Raw genomic sequence first — 24,174 nt, 5'->3', positions numbered from 1 at the left:
TATAACCCTAATGATAATGGTAAGAACCAGGTCGTTGTAAGATGTCGTTTCTTCTTAAGTGTAATTTTGGATAGAATTTAAAGTAAATTGAATTTTTAGGGAAGCAGATCCTCTGTAACACACTTTTTTCTGCTCTAACATTGTATCACACTTTAAACAATTGTGAGAATGGTATTTAAAAAAAAACTAACATCTCAACATCTTGTGATCATAATTTAGATCTGATAAATAAATAAAAAACATAAAAAAAATAAAATAAGTTTTTTGATGTAGATACATGTCTTTAAAAATGAATGGCTACTAAACTCTCCTAGATTTTAAGAGTGAAATCTAATTTTATAGCTGATGTGGCGCTCTTTCAACCATTTAAATGTGTTACAGTATTACTAGTGGTGAGATACGGTTCCGCTTGCGGCTTTTAATCAATCAGTTTTCAATATGACACGTAGTTTGCTTTATTATCCAATAAAAATGCCACGTGGACAATTTGTGTTGCAATAGGAAAGGGATACCGTTCTGGATCGCGACTGTTGTAGCAAAGATAATTTCGAAAAGAATAATGATTTTCTGACGCCCCTCTTACACACGTCTCATGATGTGGCATGTTCCTGAATCGTTAAATCTTTTCCTCGGGATACAAAATTTTCAGTCCCATAATATGTGTCAGTTCGAATCTCGAGGGTAAAAAATATGTGGTTATAGATCATGACACGTCAGGGAAAGTGTGTCAGAGGGGGGGGGGGGGGGGGGCGTAAGGAAATACACGACTCTTTGGAAAAATAGAAACGTAAAGAGAATCCAAACGACCCCAAACCAGAACCAGTTCCTCCCTTCGCCCCAGCCCAGTCTCTCTCTGTCGTCCATTTTCTCCAAAACTTTGAATCTGAGCTGAACTAATAACAGTAGTTTCTACCTAATAGTTCCCCAACTAATTCATCAAAGTTTATCATAGAAACCCTAATCTCTTTCTCTCTCTCTCTGCTCTCTGTACGCGATTCTCAATATCCTTCTCTAGTTCAAAATCTATTCTGCAATCCGCCATTAGTCTCTATCTGTCTCTCTCTTATTATCATTCATCTATACAGATTTAATAACTTTCGATCTTTCTGGCTTTCTTTTGTTTGTTTTGTGGGGAATGGAAGGAAATCTAGGGTTTCACAGTCCTCGAACTGTGGAAGACGTTTACAATGATTTTAAGGGCAGACGCACTGGGATGGTCCGGGCTCTTACCACTGGTTCCGCCTCTCTCTCTTGATTCTCCCCATTTATTTCCTTTTATCTATTTCTCTTCCTGTATTTTCGATGATAATTCTTTCTTGTATTTTGTTGTTGTTGTTGCAGATTTCGAGCAGTTTTATCAGCTATGTGATCCTGGTGAGTTCTTTTTCTTGCTTTATTACTGGATATTATTAGGATATTTTATTTTATTTTTTAATTTTCCAAAAAAAGCATGTTTCAAAGCGAATCAACTTACGTTATTTCTACTATACTTCTAGTCATGGTTTTAAATCTTTGGTATTTTGTCTTGTCTTGGCGGCCCCCATGGATACCAAGTTGACTCGTCCGAGTTATCCTGTTTTGGACGACAGAAACCATTTGACTCGGTTTACAATTATTTATATATATATATGCAATTAATTATGTTTTTCTATGGAATAAGTTGGATTAGAAAATGTTTATTGGCAAGATCATATTTTTATTTAAAAATTTAGAAATGTAATTATTGTAATAAAATAATACAAAAACCCAGTCAACTCAGCCGATATTTTCAAAATATCAGCTGGGTAATATGCAGTACAATTCACATTGAATATCCTACTCGGTCTTGAATGACACTGAGATGACCTGACATTTATGTGCATGGATATCAAACTTCGTTCTCCAGCCCATTGAACAATTTTTTTTTTCTTTCTCAGAGTTGAATTGTTAGGTGGGGGAGTGGTTGCCCCCCAAGCACTAGGGATCATAGTGTTTCACACGCTTTTCAATTGGGAGTTTTCCTTGTTTCTATGTCCCATTATACGCGTCATGAACAGTAAATGCATTGTGTGGTATTTCAGCAAATAAAATCACCACCCTTCCTGCAAATTTATTCGTAAATGCATCTTTTTAAATTTCAGCTACCTTTCTATTTCGATTTTGTTGATAATTTTCTTAAATTACTTATGTCATTTTGGTTTCCCTAATTCTATACCCAACTATATTTCTTTATAGCACAATAAATTTGATCATGCTCCCTAGACTGCATTTTATGCATGTCTCTTATAGTAGAGTTCATAGTATGAATTCCGACGGTTCACCTTATATTTTCAGTTGCCCCAATTTTTAGCCCAATAACTAAAGGTTATGATAGTCTGGTTTGTCTACTCATCGGGTGTGTCTTATTTTAGGGGCATACCTTCCAGTTGATGGTAACGGGTTGATGATTTGATGGCCTATTTGAATGTCTGTGTTGTTTTAAACATCAACCTCATTGCTCTTGGAAGCATCAAATATAATATTATTGAAATATTACTATAATTGTTGTTTTTCTTTTGATGATTTTCTTACAAATCACATAAGTGCTCTCTTTTTGGAACCTTTAAACTTATACTTGTCATTATCTATCTTAAATTTGTTCAGTTTTTATTTCCATTTTTCAGATTTTAATGATGGATTGCTATTATCTGCAATATTATGTTTTATATACATATTACTTCTGGTTTTAGATTTTACTAACTACCAGAAAGATAATTAATTCTATTAAGACGAATGTTTACCATCTGGAAGATATCAGCACTTTACCCAAAATGAGCCCCGTGCCTAGTCACGCACCAAAATTTTAATACTGATGTCTTGAAAATTGAAGTTGTTTAGAAGATCCATAGTGGGACTCCACCCCTCTTTTTGTTAAGTTTGTTCTTCGGGGCCATCTCGTCCCCTTATTAATAAAATTTAAACTTATAAAAAAAAATTGAAGTTGTTTTGAATATTTTTTTATGGCTTATTTATCATGGAGAGGTTTTCTCTTTTAGTAGATATTAGCTTTGAAGTAGTTATTATAAAATCAGTTTGTTTCTGTTTAGATAATCCTCGATGCCCCTATGGATTAGTCTTTTGGTGAAGAGGGTTGCATTCTGTGTCTGAAATATCAACGGTTTGCTCACAGAGAAGGAGAACTTGTGTCTTTATGGTTTTCCAAATGAATCATGGAAAGTTAGCTTGCCTGCTGACGAGGTACCCGCTGAGCTTCCTGAGCCTGCACTTGGCATAAATTTTGCCAGGGACGGGATGCAAGAAAGGGACTGGTTATCACTAGTTTCTGTTCACAGCGATGCATGGTTGCTTTCTGTTGCTTTCTATTTTGGTGCACGCTGTGGATTTGACAAGGATGACAGGTAAGATTTGTTATTTGATACTTGCTGTTAAATGATGACAATTATACCTTCATATTTCTCTATTATTTATGTTTCCCGAGAATAAAATTTGTTGGAGTTTTTTAATATATATTAAGTAGTATTTAATTCCTGATTTTATATGGTTGAAGACTATCCAGGTCATAAAATTTTAGCCGGGGATATTTGTCCATTTCAAGGCTTGGCATTCTCAATTTCATTCTTGTGATTATATATTTGCGAATTATTGTGATTTATATTTCCTTTCAGTGGGACTAACTTAGTGAATCAATCGTTAATAGCTAGCCCTATTGATAATTGTTGTGCAATCAATGTGTCTGCACTTTCAGAAGTTCCCAACCATATCCTTTTGGCCCTTGGTTGCATTTCTTGTTTAGTTCATCATCATAATTTCATTATAGATTTAGAGGTGAAGCTTGTTGTGCTTGTGAAGAGTTGAACATGAATGGAAGCTTCCTGATGAGGCAATTCCTTGAGGATTTATCTTTTGGTAGTGTTGACCTCCATTATTTGTTATGGCATATTACACTTAAATAATTAACTGTCCTTCATCGGCTAGGTGTTTAAGGGGAGTACTTTGGAAATTAAGAGGATTGAGGAAAACTAGGGATAAAATGCTCAAAAGGTACTTCATGCTATTGCATTATAAGTAAGGGAAAATTTTAAAATTTTGAAATAGTGGAGGGACAATCATATATCATAATCTAAAGGATGGAATTGCATCTAATAAATGTGAGAAACCATAAGTGGGTCTGAACTGCATCGGCTTTTCGCTAGTTTTTGTCTTCTTGCACTCCCAGGAGCTGTTGGAATCCAATCCTTCTCCAAAACAGTCATTTGTCTCCTAGAACTTCCATGAAAATGTCGTTGAATACTGGAATTCCTTCTCTTTCTATGGTAGGCTGGGTCTTCACTTTACATGCAAGTAGGAAGCTCTTAAGGATAAAGTTTAGGTCTGGAACAAGGAATCTTTTGGTCAGATTTAAGCAAAAAAGAAAATTGTTGTGGATGAAATCAATCGGCTGGATAGGAAGGAAGAGTGAGAATCTGACACTTGAAGAAGGATTGTACATGTGAATTTCAAAGCCGAATATCGAAAGAGTGCGGGATTGGATAAGTTCAATCCAAAACATGCTAAAGAGGGACAAGAAGGAATTCCATACCTCCCTTGGCACACCGTAATAGAGGAACATGTGGTCAACTAATTCTCGCTAGCCTTGCACATTAAGTTATAGTCTACAGTGATCTTCCTCTGAAAAATCAAATGATCCTTAAATTTTTTTCTAAGCTAGTTGTCAACAACAGAAAAGAAAAGCTATTTTGGATGGAATTGGAGCACTTCACATGGTAGAAGCTGAAAACGGTAGGGGATCACAAGATGAAGTGCCTGGTGAAAAATTGAGCAAAACAAAAACCGTTACTTATCTTCATTTGCTATAGAGAAAAGTGCATTGCTTAAATGGGAGAGGTCATAAATCAAATCTAATTCTTGGTCACTTAAATACCTTTAAGACTCAAGTCCCAAGTAATGCTTTTACATAGCATATGCTATTATGTGTGATCATGCATATGTTGTGTGTGTGCATATGCAATCCCTCAATAGTATATGCGGTGGCATATCACAAAAAATTAGATTTTGTTTAAATAAATAAAAAAAGGAAGAATTTACAATTATTACAATACAATAATTCTAGTATAAAATAATTTTGTAATCTTCTATTACCAATTTCATTGTGATTTATTATATTGTCATGTTTAACAACTATATTAGAATGCATAGACCCAAAAAATTGAAAAAATAATTGTACAAATAAGGTTTAAAGAGAGTATATGTAAGTACAAGAGTAAAAGAAATAGCTTAAAATGATGTAGGAATAGGGGTGGGGGGTTAGAATAGGGTATTTATAGGAGAAAATAGATTAAAAAAACTTTAACGCTCCAATAGGCAAATCTTTGATCATTAGAGCAATATGCCATGACAAACTGTATATGCAATCGTATATTAGCAAATCTTCCATCGGCTATATCACCTTTATCATGAACACACCCCCCCCTTGTGAGCTAGGATGAAGAAACGTAAGGTGGTGGAAATATTTTGATTTTGATTTCGAGAGAATTGATGGGATCTGTAAGGCTATGATTTCTGTGATGGAGAAAGGAGTTGGTGATGGTTTAGGATTCTAACCCACTTTGTGATTTGTTGATACCTTTGAAAAGAGCATAAGAAACGCCAAGGAGTTGAATGTTGAAGCGATTATCTTGAAGGTGAAGGTCATTATGTTTAATTATGTATCATTCAATTACCATATGAGTGGCATACACGTTAAAGTTTTGGTTTTTAAATGGAGGAATGGTGTTTCCTTGTTGTTTCTCTGTTCTGTCTGTTTGTATGTTCTTTTCTTTCATTCAGTGATATGCTCTCTCACTATTTTTCCATTGGGGCACACATTTTTCCATTCCACTAAGTCGTATTTCTCTTGTCTCCCATATGTTTGAAATTTGCTTTTCAATCTTGCTAGCCTTGCACACTGAATTGAGAATAGAAGTAAGCAATGAACTGGTAGACCAGACAAATGAACTTTTAAGCAAAGTAAGCTTACTCCATTTCTATAGGCAGTCTTTCTTTCAAGATGCTAGCCTCCTCTCAAATTGTTTCAAAGTTGGATCCTAAATTGCCTTGGTTATGTAGCTTGCCCAAAGAAGAAGACCCTAATATATGGATGGGAAACAACCCAACCTACACCCCAAATTTGCTATTAAATCATCAACATCACCCACTTTCCAACTCCTAATACTTGGTCTTTGTTAAAAATGTATACACAATCCTGAAACTGTTCCAAAGTAACAGAGAACATATCTCATGCATTTAAGCTGAGAGTAAGATGCCTCAAGAAAAAAGTGTACCTGCAAACTGAATATAAGATATTAAGGAAACCTCTCTCTCTCTCAAGCACTATGAGGTCACCCTTTACATCAGTCTCTTTGTAATCCTACTTTGGGCTTCCACCACAGATGAAAAGGAAATGAGATAGGGTATTTCTTTTTCACAAACATCTTGAGTTCCCGAAGAATCCAACTATAGACTATGTTTTCCACCTTGTATTTAGTGTCATTAATGGGCTTCCCCCTTAGAGCCTCCTTTGATATTTTGATTGGATTACATGGGGTTGTGGGAGGGAACCACTCTTTGAGCACGGTGGCACTTGCAATGAGTGAACCATTCACCAATACAAGAAAGGATGCCATAGAAAGGCATACCCACAGCCTTTCCTTCCATCTAGTCTTAAAAACCATTCTCCTCATCGTATAGTCAAGAAAGCCACTGTTGACATGGTCACATGTCCTATTCATATCAAATTTGCACACTAATGCACAACAGAGCTGGATCCCTGCAACAGACCTGGCTAGCATTATTGCGAATAAAACCTGGATATATTTTTCAGAGGATGGTACCCTGCCAAGACGCAACAGACCTGGATTCCTGCAAAGACGGTTTCCACGTTGCAGCTGAGGTGCAGGATTGAAAGGGGCCATCTGTTGGACTACCTCCTCCCTTCTCCAACTGGCAAGTTTCAGCCCAGTCGTCCTCTTCCATGTGCGATAAGGGAATTTTTCTTTCATTATTATTATTATTTTCTGATGAAAAGTGTAAGATTTCAAGGGCTGTCATTCATGCGGTAAAGCATGATTTATGGTAGGGTTGAATTTGAAAGAGGGAAGGGGAGAGGGTTCTTTTCCTTGTCCAGGTGATCATCTACTCAAAGTTGCCACCTCAGCATCCCATGTGTCTGGAAAACCCCATCTGAAGGGGTATGAAGCTTGCTTTGACAGCTCAGAGTACACTTCACTATACTTTTTACAATTGCAATATTTAGAGATCCAAGCCTTTTTTTTTGTGTTTGATAAATATCCAAGCCAAATTGTCTTTGCTACTCATGTAGATATTACATTGTCTGGATTTTGATCACAGAAAGAGGCTTTTCCAGATGATGAATGATGTACCAACCATATTTGAAGCTGTGACTGGGAACGTCAATAAGCAATCACTAGAGAAATCAACATCCACTCCCATCAGCAGCAACAAAAGCAAACCAAGTGGGAAGATGGTCAGGACTAATTTTATTTTGATTTATGCATGAATTTCTTAATTTTACTACTCTGGTGCCTCATTCTCCTTCTCTGATTGGCCCTTCTCAGCAACCCCAGCTGCCTGAATCCCAAACAAAGAGATTGAAGACGTCACCCCCCTTGAAAGACAAGGATGAGAGTGGGGACGAAGACGATGATGAACAGGGGGCTTCGCTTTGTGGAGCCTGTGGAGATAGTTACGCGAGTGGTGAGTTTTGGATATGCTGTGATGTGTGCGAGAGATGGTTTCATGGTAAGTGTGTAAAGATCACACCTGCTAGGGCCGAGCACATTAAGCAGTACAAGTGTCCGGCTTGCAGCAACAAGAGGGCAAGAGCATAAGAGGATCGATAGGTCTGGAAGTTCATAAACACCATTTAAAACTAAGTTTCTGAAGTTTGTGGGACTAAAAGCAGCAGTAAAATCAGTTGCTTATAGAAGTTGATGATTGCATCGACATGTCATGTGTCAGTGGGAGTTCAGTTTCTCCGAATTTGCATGGTTGTTTATATAGTCCTGACAGCATTTTTTTTTTTGGTTTGATAGGCAATATCTTTTATACATTATACCTTTTTTGTTCTTTTCTTTCAGAATTATGTTCCTTAAAATACTTGGGCAGGCTTTTCTGCATCTTTGTACATGAAATTTGGTCTCTGAATTCAGGACATAATTTGTACAGGCCTTTCTATTTTCAAAAATGCTGGAATGATATTAAAATTGACATCATTTAACACATTGCTGACGTGGAAGTGTGTATGGAACCAATGGTTATGTGTGCACCTCCACATCTGCCATGTGTGAAACAATCTCAATTGTAATGTCACTCCAGCATGACTCTTGTATTTTTCTTAATTGTTTGTTTGGTGCATTAGTGAAGATAGGATGAACGAGATTGATACTTTTGAAAGCCACCCTCGTTCAAACACCACCACTATCAACACCTCCTTTCTCTTCATCTTTGCTACGACCACTACTGCATCCACCTATCTTCCCTCTCGCTATTGCCACCTCTTCGTTCCTCCCATCTCTCCCTCTGCTCTCCTGTTTTTATACTACCTTTTTATTGATGGCTGTGAAAGTGGTTAGTAGTCAGAGAAGGTGGGGTTTTGAACCTTAATACTTTTTTTTTTTATAAAAGGAATAATGCTGAAGTGACCTCATAGAGCACGTTGTGACGTGAAAGCGTGTAGGAACCATAGATGCTTTTCATAAAGATATGAGTTAAAAAACATCTAGGGTTCTTACATACTCTCACGTCATATGAGGGACAATCTTGAGGTTAGTCCGGCACGACTCTTTTTTAAGACCTCCAAACAAGTCAAGAAATGATATACTTCTAATTTTGAACATTTAGATGTATTTTTTTTTTTTTCGATGATATATAACAAAAAATGAAGAATAAAACTAAGATTCTATGTTTTTTTTTATACAATGTCAAGTTCACCACTTTTTATTTATTATCGAATTCAGTAATTTTATTTATTGTAGAGCTCACCACTTTTTATTTATTGTTGAGTTCAATAGTTTTATTTATTGTTGAACCCACCATTTTTTATTGTTGAGTTCGATAATTTGTAAGAAAATGTCAAAATGGACAATAAAAAGTAGTAAGTTCAACGTTGGTAAAACTCACGCATTTTCATTTTTCGATTTTTTCCAACTAAAATACATGGAAAACTCGACTAAAAACTTGACAAAATGACTAGTGTAGATGATTTCAAACCAAAAAAACCATGCTTGATTGATTTTCATCTAAAAACAAAGCAAAAAAAAAAAAAACATACATTTCAAAATACTTGACTTTTTTTCATTCTTGAAAATGACTTCTTCCTTCTCAAATCCTTTTCATTGGAAGGAATCATCAAAACTTGATTGAGATATTGGAAATCTATTTTATTTTTTTGTTACGAAAATGATGAGTTCGAATGGTTAGTACAGCTTCGACATTTCAATAGTGAGAAATGTGGAGGAGTAGGGTTTAGGGACTGATTAGAAATAAAAATTTTATTAAATGGACTCATAAATCTTAAAACTTAGGGATTAATTAGAAAGAAATCCCTTTGCAAGGGTTCTTTAAATAATTTTTCTTAAATTTAAACAAATTACATTTCTAATTTCATCATCTAAGTACACTTTTTCCACAAATGACATGTGAAGAGATCTCTCCATATGAGCAACTGGTCTCCCAGGGCACTTGAAAGTGAAGGTGCTTACCGTAACAGGGGTAACAATGCCGTGTCCAAAGATGAGTAGCGCAAGTGCGCAACAATGGATAATGAAGTAGAGACTTATTTAATAAGAAGATGAGTGGATTTAGTCAAATATGTTAAAGGAAAATGTTAAAGTGACATTGAAAATTACATCATTTCACACATTGCTGATGTGGATGTACGCATAAAATCATAAATGTTTTTCATCGATAAAAGAGTGAAAAACATCAATAGATTTGAGAGCACCTCGACATCGGCACTGTGTGAAACTATGTAAATTGTGATGTCACTGCAGCATGATTCTATTTTAAATGATAAATAAACCCTTTTGATACTGTGTGCATAAACACATTTTGATACAAATTAATTAATAAACATTAGAATAATATATACAATTATTTTGATAAAATATTTTAAAATCATGCTTGGACCAGTTATTTTACCTCATTTATGGTCCATTTTGATACTTTTTCTAGAAGATTTTGCACTAAAATAAGTCAGAGACATTTAAAAAGGTTTTCCTAGCATGTTGGGGAAGTGGGACTTATTATTCCTTAAAACAGCATGCTTTCATGATTGAACCCAAGGCCTATCAAAAGAAAGTAAACACTTTTTCTTTTTTCATCATTGATGATAATTTGAACCTTTTCATTTGAATCCTAGAAAAATATGGATAATTTAGAGATACCCTTGGAGCATTGTCTTCTTTGAAATGCTTATAAAATGATCAAATTACCCTATTTTCCTCCTATAGTAGGAGTCAATTGATTTTCTTTTTCAAAAATATCTCTATTTTGTTTATTTATTTTAATAATCGGGTATCCCTATAGACAGCGGGCTGGGATTGTGTTTGGGCTTTACCTACCATGATTTTGTCAAAGGACTAAGGACGGGACCTATTCTGGGTAGGGGTGTCAATGGGTTGATTCCTATGATATTTGGAACCATAATCTTTATATTTATCAGTTTCGATTTTAAAATAAATGGAACTGGAACCGGAATCATTAAAAATCATGGGTACCTATCGGTTTCGATTCTCAAGAATAGAAAAAGAAAAATTATTTCAAAATCATTATAATAAAAAATTCTTTCTAAAAAATAACATATTATTTGTAAACTATCAACTTCATAATAATTTGTTCCACTAAAATGATGATTTAATTATTTTTATTTTCAAATATTAAAATGTATTTCCTTTACAAGTAATAAATTTAAAAAGAAATGACTCATCTTAAGTTAAAATATTTAGTTTATATGATTGAAGAACTTTATATCGTATATGCTAATTTTAAAATATAGGATTACCTTGAATTATGTATAATGTAAAAATAAATGACAAAATAAATCGGTTATGGGTACCCATTGGATAGAACCTAATGATTTCGGTTCCTATCGATTCGATTCTATATTAGACCCAACTCTAATCGGTTCCAATAAAAAAGGAATTGGGACCGGGGTTTTCGATTTCGATTCTGGGTAAATGGGCACCCATTAACAACCCTAATTCTAGGGTACGTGCAACTCCTGCACATCACACTTACCAGGTAAGTGAGAATTCACCCTCGCAAGTGACCTCAAAGGAATTAATGCTCATACTGGATACTGAACTCACGACTTACAATTAATGCCTATCAATCCAAAATTGCCATTGAGCCAACCCAAGTCTTTAATTTATTTTTTAACATCATCAAAGATAATTTTATTTATTTATTTATAGGATCAAATTAAAACCGCACCTTCACCTTTTAAACCTATAAAAAATCGAGTGATCACTCAACTAGTAAGAAGAAAATAAGTTGTACAATTGTCATCGAAACCTAAGGTTGAAGATGAAAAATAGGAATATGAAAAAGGATCAAGGCTCCTTGGCAAGAAGTTGAAGATGGGGATATTTTGGTCATTTTAGCTAGTTTTCCATAGAAGACCATGGTCAAGGCATGAATCATTTTGTAAACACAGGGAGCTATATAAAGTATTCACTAAAACCTGGGGTTATAATTAAATTACCCAAAAAAATAAAACCGATTTTTGTGTGTCCACAGTCCACAAAATGAGGGTCAAAGGGCCAAACTGTCCAATCATAGCTTCTCCCTTCCCCAATATCTAAATATAGTTAGTCCAACCATCAATGTATAAAGAAATATTTTCATGAAGTGCGGATCTCTGCCTTGCAACCGGGGTATCAACCACGTGTACGGATGAGATTCAGTCTAAGTCAATGTCACTATCAACATTGAACTGATACCTCACTATTAAATACCCGCCATTTCCCACTGTTATCTTCGACTCTCTTCTGCATCTCTTCACCTCTCTCTCTCTCTCTCTCTCTCGATTGGATCCATTAATGGAGGATTTCCTGAAACAATGCGAGCAATCTGGAGACTCAGCGTACAACGCCTTCAAATCTCTTCTTAAGAAGCTCGAAGATCCAAAAACCAGAACCGAAACTCGAATCTTCTTAGCTAATCTCCAGAATCGGTTCGATTCGAAGGAATCACTCGATCGATGCTTCGAAACCTTCCATTTTCGAATCCACGATGTCCTCCTCTCTAATCACCAAGGTCATCTTCATATTCTCTCAATTTCCCTCTTTTTTCTTCGATCTTCACCACCAATGTATCTCTCTCTATGCCTCTCTCAGGTTTTCGGAGAAGGAATAAGTTAACAATGATGGAGATTCCAAGCATTTTCATTCCAGAAGATTGGTCGTTCACCTTCTATGAAGGATTAAATCGACATCCTGACTCAATTTTCAAGGACAAGACTGTCGCTGAGCTCGGATGTGGAAATGGATGGATTTCTATCGCTCTCGCTGACAAATGGTCCCCATTGAAGGTTTTCTTTGCTTTTCTAATCATCTAATCTTATATTGGCGATTCGAGAGTAACAATTGTTTAAACAGGTTTATGGACTTGATATTAATCCAAGAGCAATAAAAGTCGCACGGATCAGTTTATATCTAAATGCTCTGGATGAAAATGGACAACCTATCTATGATGGAGAGAACAAAACCTTACTTGACAGGGTGGAATTTCATGAATCTGATCTCCTAGGTTACTGTCGAGATCATAACATTCAATTAGAACGAATCGTAGGATGTATACCTCAGGTATTTGCTGCTTAACTATAGAAATGTTACTTGGTGGAAAATTGGAGGGGTTTTGTTTTTATAGTTTATTGATTTGATCGATTTTTATTTTTTATAGATTCTCAATCCGAACCCAGAAGCTATGTCAAAGATGATTACTGAAAATGCTAGTGAGGAATTCTTGTATTCGTTGAGCAACTATTGTGCGCTTCAGGTCAGAACTTTTTTCCTACCGATTTCGTTGTTCTTATATTGATCTTTGCGATAAGTTTTGGATTGGAAATGCTGAACTGACTTCCTTCAATACTGCGCTGATATGGCAGTGGGCTGAGAACCATAGATTATTATTTTTTCCTTGTATCTAGAGGAAAAAAAATCTATGGTTTTCTACCCCCTGCCATGTCAGCGCATTGTTGAGTGCCATGTCGAAGGAAGTCAGTTTAGAACGACTCTTTTGGATTACATTAGTTGGTATTGGTCTTCAGAGTAGATAATGCCATCAGTTGGTATTAGTCTTCAGAGTAGATAATGAAGACTTATGAATTAATAGAAGAAAGGATTTTGCATTGAATTGAATTGAATCGAGGAGCAAGATTTGTTCTGTTCAAGGGTTAAAATCTCATCTCGAGGCAATGCTTTAATAAAGGGAAAAAACTATACTATCTCAACTGATACATTCTCAAACAGAGTTAATGTCTCTTATTGATCTTGGCTTATACATTCTGATATTTTGAACCACGGTTCAGTCTACCCTATATAATTGATATAAGATTTTAATGATGATGAATAAAATATCTTGTATCCACAATTGGAGTGAATGAAAATATGAAATTATTTGGGCTTTTTGCTAGAGCAACGAACATAGCACTTTGTGGGAGATTTGGGAAATAGCAGGGGGGGGGGGGGGGGATTTTAGATCAAGTGCTGGGTGTTGGGGAGAAGATAGAGACTTATGACTGACTTAGCAATTTTCGATCTTTAGCCAATTTCCATTATTTCAATTCCTCAAGTTCTTGCACTTATGGTTTGCATATCAATTGTTTATTTAAAGATCTATTCAATCATGAATTATTGCATTGTCTCTATCATTATCTTTCCTAGGATTGTGCTAAGCATGTATTGAATGATGGAATTCTCTTGTGTGATTTATCATTGTTTTTTTTTTTTGTTTAGTCTCTATTAGACGACAAAAAATCAACACTGAAAATGTATTATACCTGCTCACCAGGGTTTTGTTGAGGATCAGTTTGGGTTAGGTCTTATAGCTAGAGCAGTCGAGGAAGGAATTTCTGTCATTAAACCTATGGGAATTATGATCTTCAATATTGGAGGACGTCCAGGGCAAGGTGTGTGCAAGCGCTTGTTTGAGCGCCGTGGTTTCCAAGTTACAAAGCTTTGGCAGACTAAAGTTATTCAGGTAGTTAATATCCACTATCTTCAGGCAGTTGATAAAGAAAATGAGTCTTTCTGATTTTTATTTTTGTTTTGTTTCATACTAGAAGGTGGCATGTGCAAATGCACATGTATCTAAAGGGCTTATTTGTGTTTAAAATATTAATTAAAGGATGATTTTGAAGATTACATAGTAAAAGGGATATTTTTGTAATTTTAAAAACTAACAAACGTGATTTTAGGGATGTGCAATTGCAATTTTCTTCGTTTTTGACCAAAATGACATTGATTATATTAAGTTTAAATGTTAAGGTGGGGGTATTTTTGGAATCCAAATTTTGGTGATGAACCACTTCTACTCCACCTTCTCTCATTAAAATGGTAGAGATATAGGAAAGTGAATGCTTCGTGATATGTCAAAACAGGCTGCAGATACAGATATTTCAGCCTTAGTTGAAATTGAGAAGAACAGCCGCCACCGTTTTGAATTTTTCATGGGGCTTGTTGCTGATCAGCCTATTTGTGCACGTACAGCCTGGGCCTATGGTAAGGCTGGTGGCCGTATATCACATGCTTTGTCAGTCTACAGCTGTCAACTTCGTCAACCAAATCAGGTACGCACTTAACTTTGGTTTATACTTCACCAGTGTTGCAGGAGTTCAAATGGTTGACAATGTGAATAAATTGACAGGTTAAGATAATATTTGATTTTCTTAAAAATGGATTCCAAGAGATCAGCAGTTCCTTGGATTTATCTTTCAATGATGATTCTGTTGCTGACGAAAAGATTCCATTCCTAGCTCATCTTGCTAGTGTTTTGAAAGAAAATCCATTTTTCCCTTACGAGCCACCTGGTGGAAGTACACAATTTCGTAATCTTATTGCTGGCTTTATGAAAGTATACCATCATGTTCCACTTAAGACTGATGTAAGAAAACCTTCTTATCTTTTGATATTGTTTTATTTTCCTATTTATGTATGCTGTGTGCATATGTTTTTGTTCTTCTTCATGTTTTCATTACTGGTGTAGCTGGTCTGACAGTTGTTTACATTTCACATTCATAGTTTCTACCATCACTCAGTTGTTTCAAGTTCTTTTTCATGGTTTCCAGATGCTCATAGGATGTACTTCTTGTTTTTTCGAGTCCATAAGCTTGTGTGTATTTTGAGTTGCTAAAGGTATATGGCTAGTATGAAATAGAACGTATTTTAAAATTATCGTTTCTCTGGAATAATAACATTATTGAAATAACAACAGTTCCTTTACCTGATTCCACCTTTTTATTTTATAAGTAGCATTATCTTCTTTGGAGCTTGTCTCTTTATTGTTCATTTTCCTTTTTTTGATCCATGCTTCTAAATGTCAACATGTGTTGATCGACCTGCCTGCATATGATTTCGTCTAGTTTGTAAAAGCTTAGAGAAGGTTAGTTGAAGCTTAATTTTGACTAATGTTCCTTCGGTAATCGGAGGACCACTGGTGTAAGGTGACTTAGTAAAGATAAATTTGGTGCTAGTCTCAAATTCTTCTCTAAGACGATTGGTATAAAGGATTCCAAGGAGTGGAGGTGAGGACCCTTCTCGTGGTCTAGAGATATATCAAACTTCAATTTTCCATTTACTGTGTGGGGAATAAGTGGGCGTGGGGTGGCGAAGGGTGAAATAAATTGTAAACTTCACGTCCTTTAGAAAGCTATAGAAATGTGGGGAGTAGGGGGTAGGGGTGTAGGGGAAGATAACTTGTGAACTTCAGACGCTTTAGAAGGCTATGGAAAGTTTTATAATATTGTGGATACCTTCGGGGATATTTGAATATTCTATGTGAGGTCCTTTACGTTCATACTTATAGGAATGCCAAGTATGAAGCTAGTGAGCTTTGACGACAACTCCTTGACTTGGGTAAAGTGAACCCATTCAGTATAAGAGATCTTTAGAAACAATGAACACGGATGCTTGAAGTTTTTTCGGGCATTATTGTTATCATGAATTCTAAATGCACAAAAGCTAGAGCACTTCTTTGAAGTTTTAAAACTAAAGAACTCTATCTTAGATATCTTTGGAGGCAAAAAGTGATTATGCTATTGCCATCCACTGAGACGAAGAGAATAGTTTTCCTTGATGTTTCTTTTATATCTTAGATTAGAAAACATTATGGAGTTGGCCAAGGGGTGGTCATGTAGGATGACCTAGGATTTTGATTTCGGTAGATTGAAAAGAATTTAGGGTTTAATTGGGTTCAATCAGAAAGGTCTGTGGTGGAGGAAAAAAATGAAATTTTATGTGCTAGAAAATTGGGTTTAGGGTTAGGGTTTGAGATGGGATGAATTTTAACAATATAAGATTTTAGGATTGAAGTTATTGGGTCGTTCGAGGGATAAGAAGGGTTCTACAAATTTCAATTTTAGGGTTTTAGTGACTAGGTTTTGTATTCGGAAAATAGGGGTCTACATGTAGGTAACCAAGTTGTCTCTCTGACTACTTAATAACCCTATATATATGGAGTCACGCCACACAATGGATAATGGATTCACACCGCCAAAATTAGTCTCACCTCTAGGGATAACTTTGCAAGTAATCAAATTTAATTCTTTATTTTTGATATTTCATTAAACCCCAATAAGAAACACAAAACAAGGAGATTGAGAGGACCAAACTACAAATACCAAAGAAAATTACAAGGGAAAATCAAAGCAATCTGCCACCTGCTACATCTTGTCACCGATCACAGGATCCGACCTGAAAATGAAATCTTTAAAGAAGAAACTTTAAATTCTTGAAATACCAAACACCAGAAAAGCAATAAACTATTATGCTTGATATGACCCCCTCGTACACACATCCCTTGGCATAGAGAACTGCCCTGTTCCTCTCCTGCCAAATGCCCCAGCAGATTGCAAAGGAAATAAGGCCCCACAAGATCCTCTTACATAGTCCAAACTGAAATGGAATCCACTTTGGGAAGGGAGGAAAAACCAATCAATACCAATAAGGCGGAAGTAATTAGACCAAATAACTCTGGTGAAATTGCTGTGAATTAGAATGTGAGTCACAGATTCTCCACTAGCTTTGCATGATGAACAAAAATTTACAATGATGACACTCAAGCAATGAGGGATCCATTGTTAGATCTCATCCAAAGCCGCAGAATAAATAAAAACTTTATTCTTACATCACCCATAATATCATGAATTTTCGGTCAGAGGAGCAAGAGAAGTCACTTGAGTCGTGCATACTTGGTTTCAGCCCCATCTTTGTCAGAGATATGACAACCTCTGCCATACAATATCTACTCCATGGTCAAACTAGTACTAGGATAGCATGGACAAACTCTTTGATGGAATAAAACCTGCTGCTCAATGTTCATTTGCACCGTATCACTTAATGTTGTACTTATAATTGTAATAATCTTTTTTGAGTTTATGATTCTTTCTCTAGGACAATACTTTTCCCCTTACAAATTTCTTGATGCATAGTATATTATTTTCTTTTACTTAAAAAAAACCAGTATATGGTTTCCATGTTCTTTGTTACCCTGGAAGGCACAGGGAGTTTTCAAATGTGGAGTGCCGGCACTACATGCTAGTTCACGTACCCAAGTCCATGAGGGATCCTGTGCGACAGATATACAACTCTGGGTGTTCTGGAAAGTTATATAGGCTTCCACTTTCTGTGTAAAACACCTAAATTTGACTCTGTATGAGATCTGGGTGCATGGAGTAGCAAGTGTGGCTAGCATTCGTCTTCAAAATGTATATTATGTTAGTACTTCAAGAAAGCTGTTCTAGGAAACAAACCTCTATTTGTATGGAATTCTGTGTGTAAAATGTTTTAAGGCCACCTTTTTGTTGGTTATCTAAACCACCAAAATCATTTTTATTTGTTAATATAAATTACGTTACATACCTTCCAGGGAAAAACATGCATAAGACTCTCTTCAGCTTATAAGAGCTTGCAAGTAAATAACATGTTTGTGCAATTCTTCTGTCTACTCTACAAATATTAGGAATTGAGAGCTTGATGGAAGCCCATACATGATGTTTCAATCAATAAGCTAGAATGTTGTTTACAATGTAGAAGAGACAAGGACCTCCTAAATTATTGCTTTTTTTAATTTCATAAAAGGATCACTGTATAAGTAGATTGTTTCTCCTCGAGCAGTTAATGGAAAACTTTCAGGTGCTTGAAGTTTTCTCATGATATGTAAATTGGATTCAGTCCCTGACTAATTTGTTCTCATTGTTGGTCAAGAATGTTGTTGTCTTTCCGTCAAGGGCTGTGGCAATTGAAGATGTCTTTCGACTGTTTTCACCGCGCCTTGCCATTGTTGATGAACATTTGACCAGACATCTACCCAAGCAATGGTTGACATCTTTGGCAGTTGAGGTATGGATATTGTGGTTCTTTTGTTTTGATGGTTTATTCACATGTCATGTTGTTTTTGTTGAAATAGCCTTGCACCAGATTTTGATTTTATCATGCATGGTTCCATCTTTCCCAACATTCAAGTTGATTTTTCTCATTTCAAATAGTTCATTTAACATCTGTAATCATTCTTGGATATGAACAAATTCTATGTTTGTTGAAAAAAAAAACTGGCTCTATGATGATATACTGATATTCATTGCAAGGGCAGCTGGTTTCTAGAGAAATGGTGTCTTTGTCACAACTCTCTCTTTTTTCTCTTTACAAAAAGAGCAATCCTATACTAAGGATCATATAGGTCAGTGGCTGAGTTAAGGACATATTTTCCACCCATGTATGTAGTAATAATTGGGAGATGTGTTCTGAAAAAATTCAAAGGAACGGATATGGGTAGAGAAGGGAACATCACGTGTCTCACAATATAGGGGTCCAATGATTCTTCGGCTAAAACATGCTGTGCATGAGTAGATAGGTGTTTGATAATGTGCACCTATTGGCATGAAGCTTGCAACAACAAATCCCAAAATGAGAAAGGATGATTGGATATAGGGTTTAAATTTTTTTGAAATTCAAGTAAAAAAAATGGGCAACATAAAATAAAAAGGGAAGAACTTCTGGAAAGTCAGGGTATGGAAAAAAGAGTAAGGTAAGAAGAAATGGAGGCGAAATACATACTGATGGGAAAAACTCTGGCTAGTTTTAAAACGGTTGAATAATAGAACATGAAGAGACGAGAATTTTCTGTGTCTTCTACATGGGAGTCAAACAACCCATCAATATTACAGAATAATGTGGTGCACGAACAAGCATCTTACACTTATTGTTTTAAGTTTCGGGCTTGAATTCAGATCGTCTAGTGCCTACATTGAGGCTACTTGGATGATCCACGCTGAAGTTGACGCAGACAGAGGCCTTGTCATGTCCGAGTCCGGCGGAGTCAAGTTGCAAAATGAGTCAAAAAGTGAAGTTGAGAGGCAAGTTAGGCAGAATACCGGACCAGTCTGATGCTATATATTTTAGCTCCGGCCTAGGTGATCCCAAGTTGAATCAGAGCTAGCCAACTTGGGATTAAGTTGATCCTTTAAACCATGAACATACCTGGCATCTTTAAAAAGTATTGCTTAGAGAGGGTGACACTACTATATGAGTTTGGATGTGTCTTAAGACGATTAGACAAGTGTATATGGCCGAAAATGGTACATGGTTGTATCCTTGCTATGTATATTCTAGCAATTAAAGGTTGTCCCAGTCATTTGCCATTGTCTTACGCTTGAATTTTGTTCTGCCACTATGAGTGGGGACTAGGGTGCATCACTATGAAAAAGGTTAAACACAACGGAAGATATTTAGTGATAAGGTAATATAATTTAAATTATTTCACGGAAATAGATTCAAATCCTTTTCACTGCTTCACATAAAAAGCATTTAACGGAAGCTTCGCACTGATTGCCAATCCGAAATAACCCCCCAGGGTTGGGTTCAGCAATGCAGCTCTAGGAAAAGGCTAACTCTAGTGGAGATATTTAGTGATAAAATAGTATATAATTTTACAATTATTTCACTTAAATGCATTCAGTATTTGCAGCCTTTTCTCATCGTTTTCCTGTTATAATCTGTTATTCATATATTGACTTTTTTTTTTAACTATGTTAATAAATGAAGTTTATTTCTAACAAGTGGAAGTCCCTTTCCTTGGAGAGATTAACATACCAATTTCAACTGAGCCAATACATAGCCAAAGCAATTTATAATACTAAGTCTTTGACTTTGTCTGCACCATGCTTTTGTTGTAACATCGAAAAGAAAATACTTTAATGACAGGGAGAAACAGAGGATATGCTTACAGTTATTGAAGCTCCACGCCAGTCAGATCTGATGATAGAGATGATAAAGAAGCTGAAGCCACAAGTTGTGGTTACGGGGATGGCTCATTTTGAGGCAGTTACTAGTTCGGCTTTCGAACACCTTTTAGACACCACGAGAGAGATTGGTTCTCGTCTTTTCTTGGACATATCTGACCATTTTGAGTTGTCCAGTCTACCTGGTTCGAATGGGGTTCTGAAATATCTAGCGGGAAACACTTTGCCCTCACATGCAGCTATTTTATGTGGTCTAGTTAAAAATCAGGTAAACTTGCTTGCTTCAATAGAACTGCTTGAAAATGTTAATGATTAGCTTGAATTAGTTATGTTTGGAGTTGAAAAACTGTTTTTTGGTTTAATCCTTCTATGAAATTTACTTAACCTTTACCTTTCTTTAAACATTTTTTTTGTGATCAAAGTGAAACATTCTTTCCAGGTTTATTCAGATCTGGAAGTTGCTTTTATCATTTCGGAAGAGGAAACCATTTTTAAAGCATTGTCCAAGACTGTGGAGTTACTAGAGGGGCATGCCGCTTTGTTTAGCCAATACTACTATGGTTGTCTTTTCCATGAGCTTCTAGCCTTTCAGCTTGCTGATCGCCATCCACCTGCACAGGTTTATATCTTCTTTTTTATATTATTATATATAAGTATATTTCTGTTTTTGTTATTTCTATCTGGATATGGAAGACATGGTTTGAGAACTTGGTTGCTTCTCAAGTCTCTGAAACCTTAGTAGGGTCACTGCTTTTTATTGATCAGGTTGCTGCAAAACTGTTCTTTTCTTTGGAAAAGAGAGCAAAAGATTTTGATCTTTTACATTCTTTTCCCAAACTCTTTCTGCTGATCTTAAATTTTAAGGTAGGGGTTCATTGCATAAAATGCCAAAGCAAACAGTCAAAACCTCAATAAACAAAGCATTAAATTTTGATGCATTTTGAACTGTTCCCTGGAATTTTCCATGGATCGATCTGCTTTTGTTAATTAATAGGGTCAAAATGTTAATGACAGCTATCAATTTTAATTTATTTAAGCTAGTATTTGTTCCTGCAGAGGGAATGTGCAAAGGTTAAATCTACTGAGATGATTGGGTTTTCAAGTTCTGCTATTTCTGTCCTTAATGATGCCGAGCTTTCTGTTACTGAGGCAGATAATTCATCACTGATTCACATGGATATAGATCAAAGCTTCTTGCCAGTACCAGCCCCCGTCAAGGCTGCCATCTTTGAGAGTTTTGCAAGACAGAATATGATTGAGACAGAAACTGATGTGAAGACAGGTGTCCAACAATTTATCAGGAGAAACTATGGATTCCCGACAGATAGCTCCACAGAATTCATATATGGGGACTCCCCATTGGCTCTTTTCAACAAGTTGGTCCTTTGTTGCATTCAAGAAGGTGGCACCTTGTGCTTCCCTTCCGGCTCAAATGGGAATTATGTGTCTGCTGCCAAGTTTATGAAAGCCAACATTGTGAATATCCCGACACAGTCTGATGTAGGATTTAAGCTTATGGAGAAGACACTAACAGAATTACTCGGGAAGGTCAATAGACCATGGGTGTACCTTTCAGGTCCAACAATCAACCCAACCGGCTTGCTTTATAGCAATGAGGAGATTCAACAAATATTATCTGTATGTGCTAAGTTTGGGGCCAGAGTAGTGATTGATATTACTTTCTCAGGATTGGAATTCAATACCGATGGTTGGGATGGCTGGAACTTGGAGGACAGTTTGTTGAAGTTGAATTGCTTGAGCAACCCATCTTTTTGTGTGTCTCTACTTGGTGGATTATCTTTTGAGATGCTGACTGGAGGGCTTGAATTTGGGTTTCTGGTTCTAAATCATCTTTTGATTGATTCATTCTATGCCTTTCCCAGTTTGAACAAGCCTCACAACACCGTTAAGTACGCAATAAAGAAACTGCTGGATATGAGAGAGCAAAAAGCAGAAAGCCTATCGGAGGCCCTTTCTGAACATAAAGGGATGCTAAGGAGGAGATCTGAACTCTTAAAGGAGGTAAATATTTCATCATCGAAGATTTTTCGTAAACTGATTTTTTTTTTTCATCAGACTTTTTTTTTTCCCTCTTTACAATCAAATTTCCTTGTGTTTTTTATTGCGACAGACTCTCCAGAAAAGTGGATGGGATGTGGTCGACAGCTGTGGTGGTGTGTCTATGGTGGCAAAGCCATCTGCGTACCTTGGCAGAACCTTGAAGCTTAACCTAGGCAAAGCTTATGAAGCTAAACTCGGCGACTCAAATATCAGGGAAGCCATCCTCAGGGCCACTGGGTTATGTATCAACAGTGGCTCGTGGACAGGAATCCCCGGATACTGTCGGTTCACAATTGCCTTGGAGGATAGCAAATTCGAACAGGCATTGGAAAGTATTGTCAGTTTCAATAAGATGATCCTCGGAGACTAAAATGCCTTTATCTGGTTCTTTCGTCCAGTTTGTCATCACTGCAACTTAGGTATCATGAAATAAGCAAATGCCAATGGTGGGTTTCATGGAATTCTACCGAGTTCTTCTGGGCACGCCAATCAAGGTTTTTCCCTTACCAGGCCAAGCGTTTATAATTGCTACATTGCCCCATGTTGGGTTTGTTTCTGATTTTTTTAGCTAGTGCAAGTTTGTTGTCAGCATGATTCTTCTCATGTGTAAACCCTTACGTGATAAACATCTTGATTATTGCAAGAATGTTTATATCCGATCTCACAAACAGTTAATTTCTATATTTATCGGTCACATGACAACTTTTTCTTAGGGCTTGAAATGGCTATATAGAGTTTGAACATCTATTTTATTAGAATAATGCTGAAGTGACCTCACCTCAGGCTGGAACCTCATATTGCACTTCTTGACATGAAAGTATATGGGAACCATATATGCTTTTCATTGAGATACAACTGAAAAAGCATCTATGGTTCCCATCCACTTTCAAGTCAAGAAGTGTGATGTGAGTTTCAGCTTGAGGTCACTCCAGCACGATTCAATTTATAAATATTGTTCAACTTATTTTTTCTAAAAAAGAGGCTTAGTGTTAGTGGCTGACACTTGATTATCGATCATTGACCTAGTAACAAAAAACTCCATTTTACTTTAAATAACGTCTCGTTTCAAAACCATTTTGAAACTTCAACAATAAAAGAAAACTTGACTTTTTCAACAACAAAAAATACTCTTTATGTTTTAAACACTTCAAAAATAATAATAAAATCTCATTTTTTGTAGGCTTATGATTTATTTCTAAAGCCTTATGGTGGTGGTTTGTGATTTGATTTATAACTGTTGTATATGAGCTTTGATGATAATGTCTTTGACATTATGATTTTTTTTGTTCCCCTTTTTAGTAGTGTCTTATTCTGCTCATAAGATTCAATAATGGTTAAACTTTTTTCTTTTTAGCATCATAGAATGTATAGTTACATGTGGAAATATGTTATCATGTATTCAATAATTTTTTTTCCCTCAAAAATATGTTGGAAACTTAGAATAAATGTCTGATGTATTATATGTATTACATTTATTTTTTCATAAATTCTAATCTATATTTTTTATTTTTAAATTTATCGTTTTATTCTCATTTTTTTCCAGGGTTTTTCCGAAGTTTTCCTTTGCTGTTTTAAACCTGTATTCCGACCCGGTGACTATGATCATTGCCGACAAATGC

The 24,174-nt window shown here is 36.0% G+C and overlaps 2 protein-coding genes across 2 annotated transcripts; both read left to right on the top strand.

The window, feature by feature from the left end:
- The first annotated feature begins 778 nt into the window (after positions 1-778).
- Positions 779-8,221, top strand: LOC147406567 (PHD finger protein ALFIN-LIKE 3-like). Its single transcript, XM_086434663.1, has 5 exons — positions 779-1,235; positions 1,342-1,374; positions 3,149-3,377; positions 7,366-7,501; positions 7,593-8,221. Exons 1-5 carry the CDS (start codon positions 1,136-1,138, stop codon positions 7,863-7,865), a joined length of 771 nt encoding a protein of 256 aa, XP_086290789.1. The 5' UTR covers positions 779-1,135; the 3' UTR covers positions 7,866-8,221.
- A 3,649-nt stretch (positions 8,222-11,870) lies between these two features.
- Positions 11,871-23,276, top strand: MMT (methionine S-methyltransferase). The gene is made up of 12 exons (XM_086434657.1): positions 11,871-12,294; positions 12,375-12,568; positions 12,636-12,842; positions 12,940-13,035; positions 14,050-14,238; positions 14,639-14,827; positions 14,905-15,141; positions 18,462-18,596; positions 20,457-20,762; positions 20,934-21,113; positions 21,551-22,516; positions 22,626-23,276. The coding sequence occupies exons 1-12, from the start codon at positions 12,078-12,080 to the stop codon at positions 22,923-22,925; spliced, it is 3,216 nt and encodes a 1,071-aa protein (XP_086290783.1). The 5' UTR covers positions 11,871-12,077; the 3' UTR covers positions 22,926-23,276.
- Positions 23,277-24,174: the final 898 nt, after the last annotated feature.

Source organism: Akebia trifoliata, chromosome 3 (genome assembly GCF_017979445.1).
Source record: "Akebia trifoliata isolate Shusen 1 chromosome 3, ASM1797944v1, whole genome shotgun sequence".
NCBI classification, from domain to species: Eukaryota; Viridiplantae; Streptophyta; class Magnoliopsida; order Ranunculales; family Lardizabalaceae; genus Akebia; species Akebia trifoliata.
Note: the sequence above shows the minus strand (reverse complement) of the source record. Positions and strands in the feature narration are given on the sequence as shown.

Coding starts and splice junctions, on each gene's coding strand:
- LOC147406567 (XM_086434663.1), top strand. CDS start 1,136: ATGGAAGGAAATCTAGGGTTTCACAGTCCTCGAACTGTGGAAGACGTT. Junction 3,378..7,365: donor GGATTTGACAAGGATGACAG/GTAAGATTTGTT, acceptor TTTTGATCACAG/AAAGAGGCTTTTCCAGATGA. Junction 7,502..7,592: donor GCAAACCAAGTGGGAAGATG/GTCAGGACTAAT, acceptor GGCCCTTCTCAG/CAACCCCAGCTGCCTGAATC.
- MMT (XM_086434657.1), top strand. CDS start 12,078: ATGGAGGATTTCCTGAAACAATGCGAGCAATCTGGAGACTCAGCGTAC. Junction 13,036..14,049: donor GCAACTATTGTGCGCTTCAG/GTCAGAACTTTT, acceptor CCTGCTCACCAG/GGTTTTGTTGAGGATCAGTT. Junction 20,763..20,933: donor GTGGTCTAGTTAAAAATCAG/GTAAACTTGCTT, acceptor CATTCTTTCCAG/GTTTATTCAGATCTGGAAGT.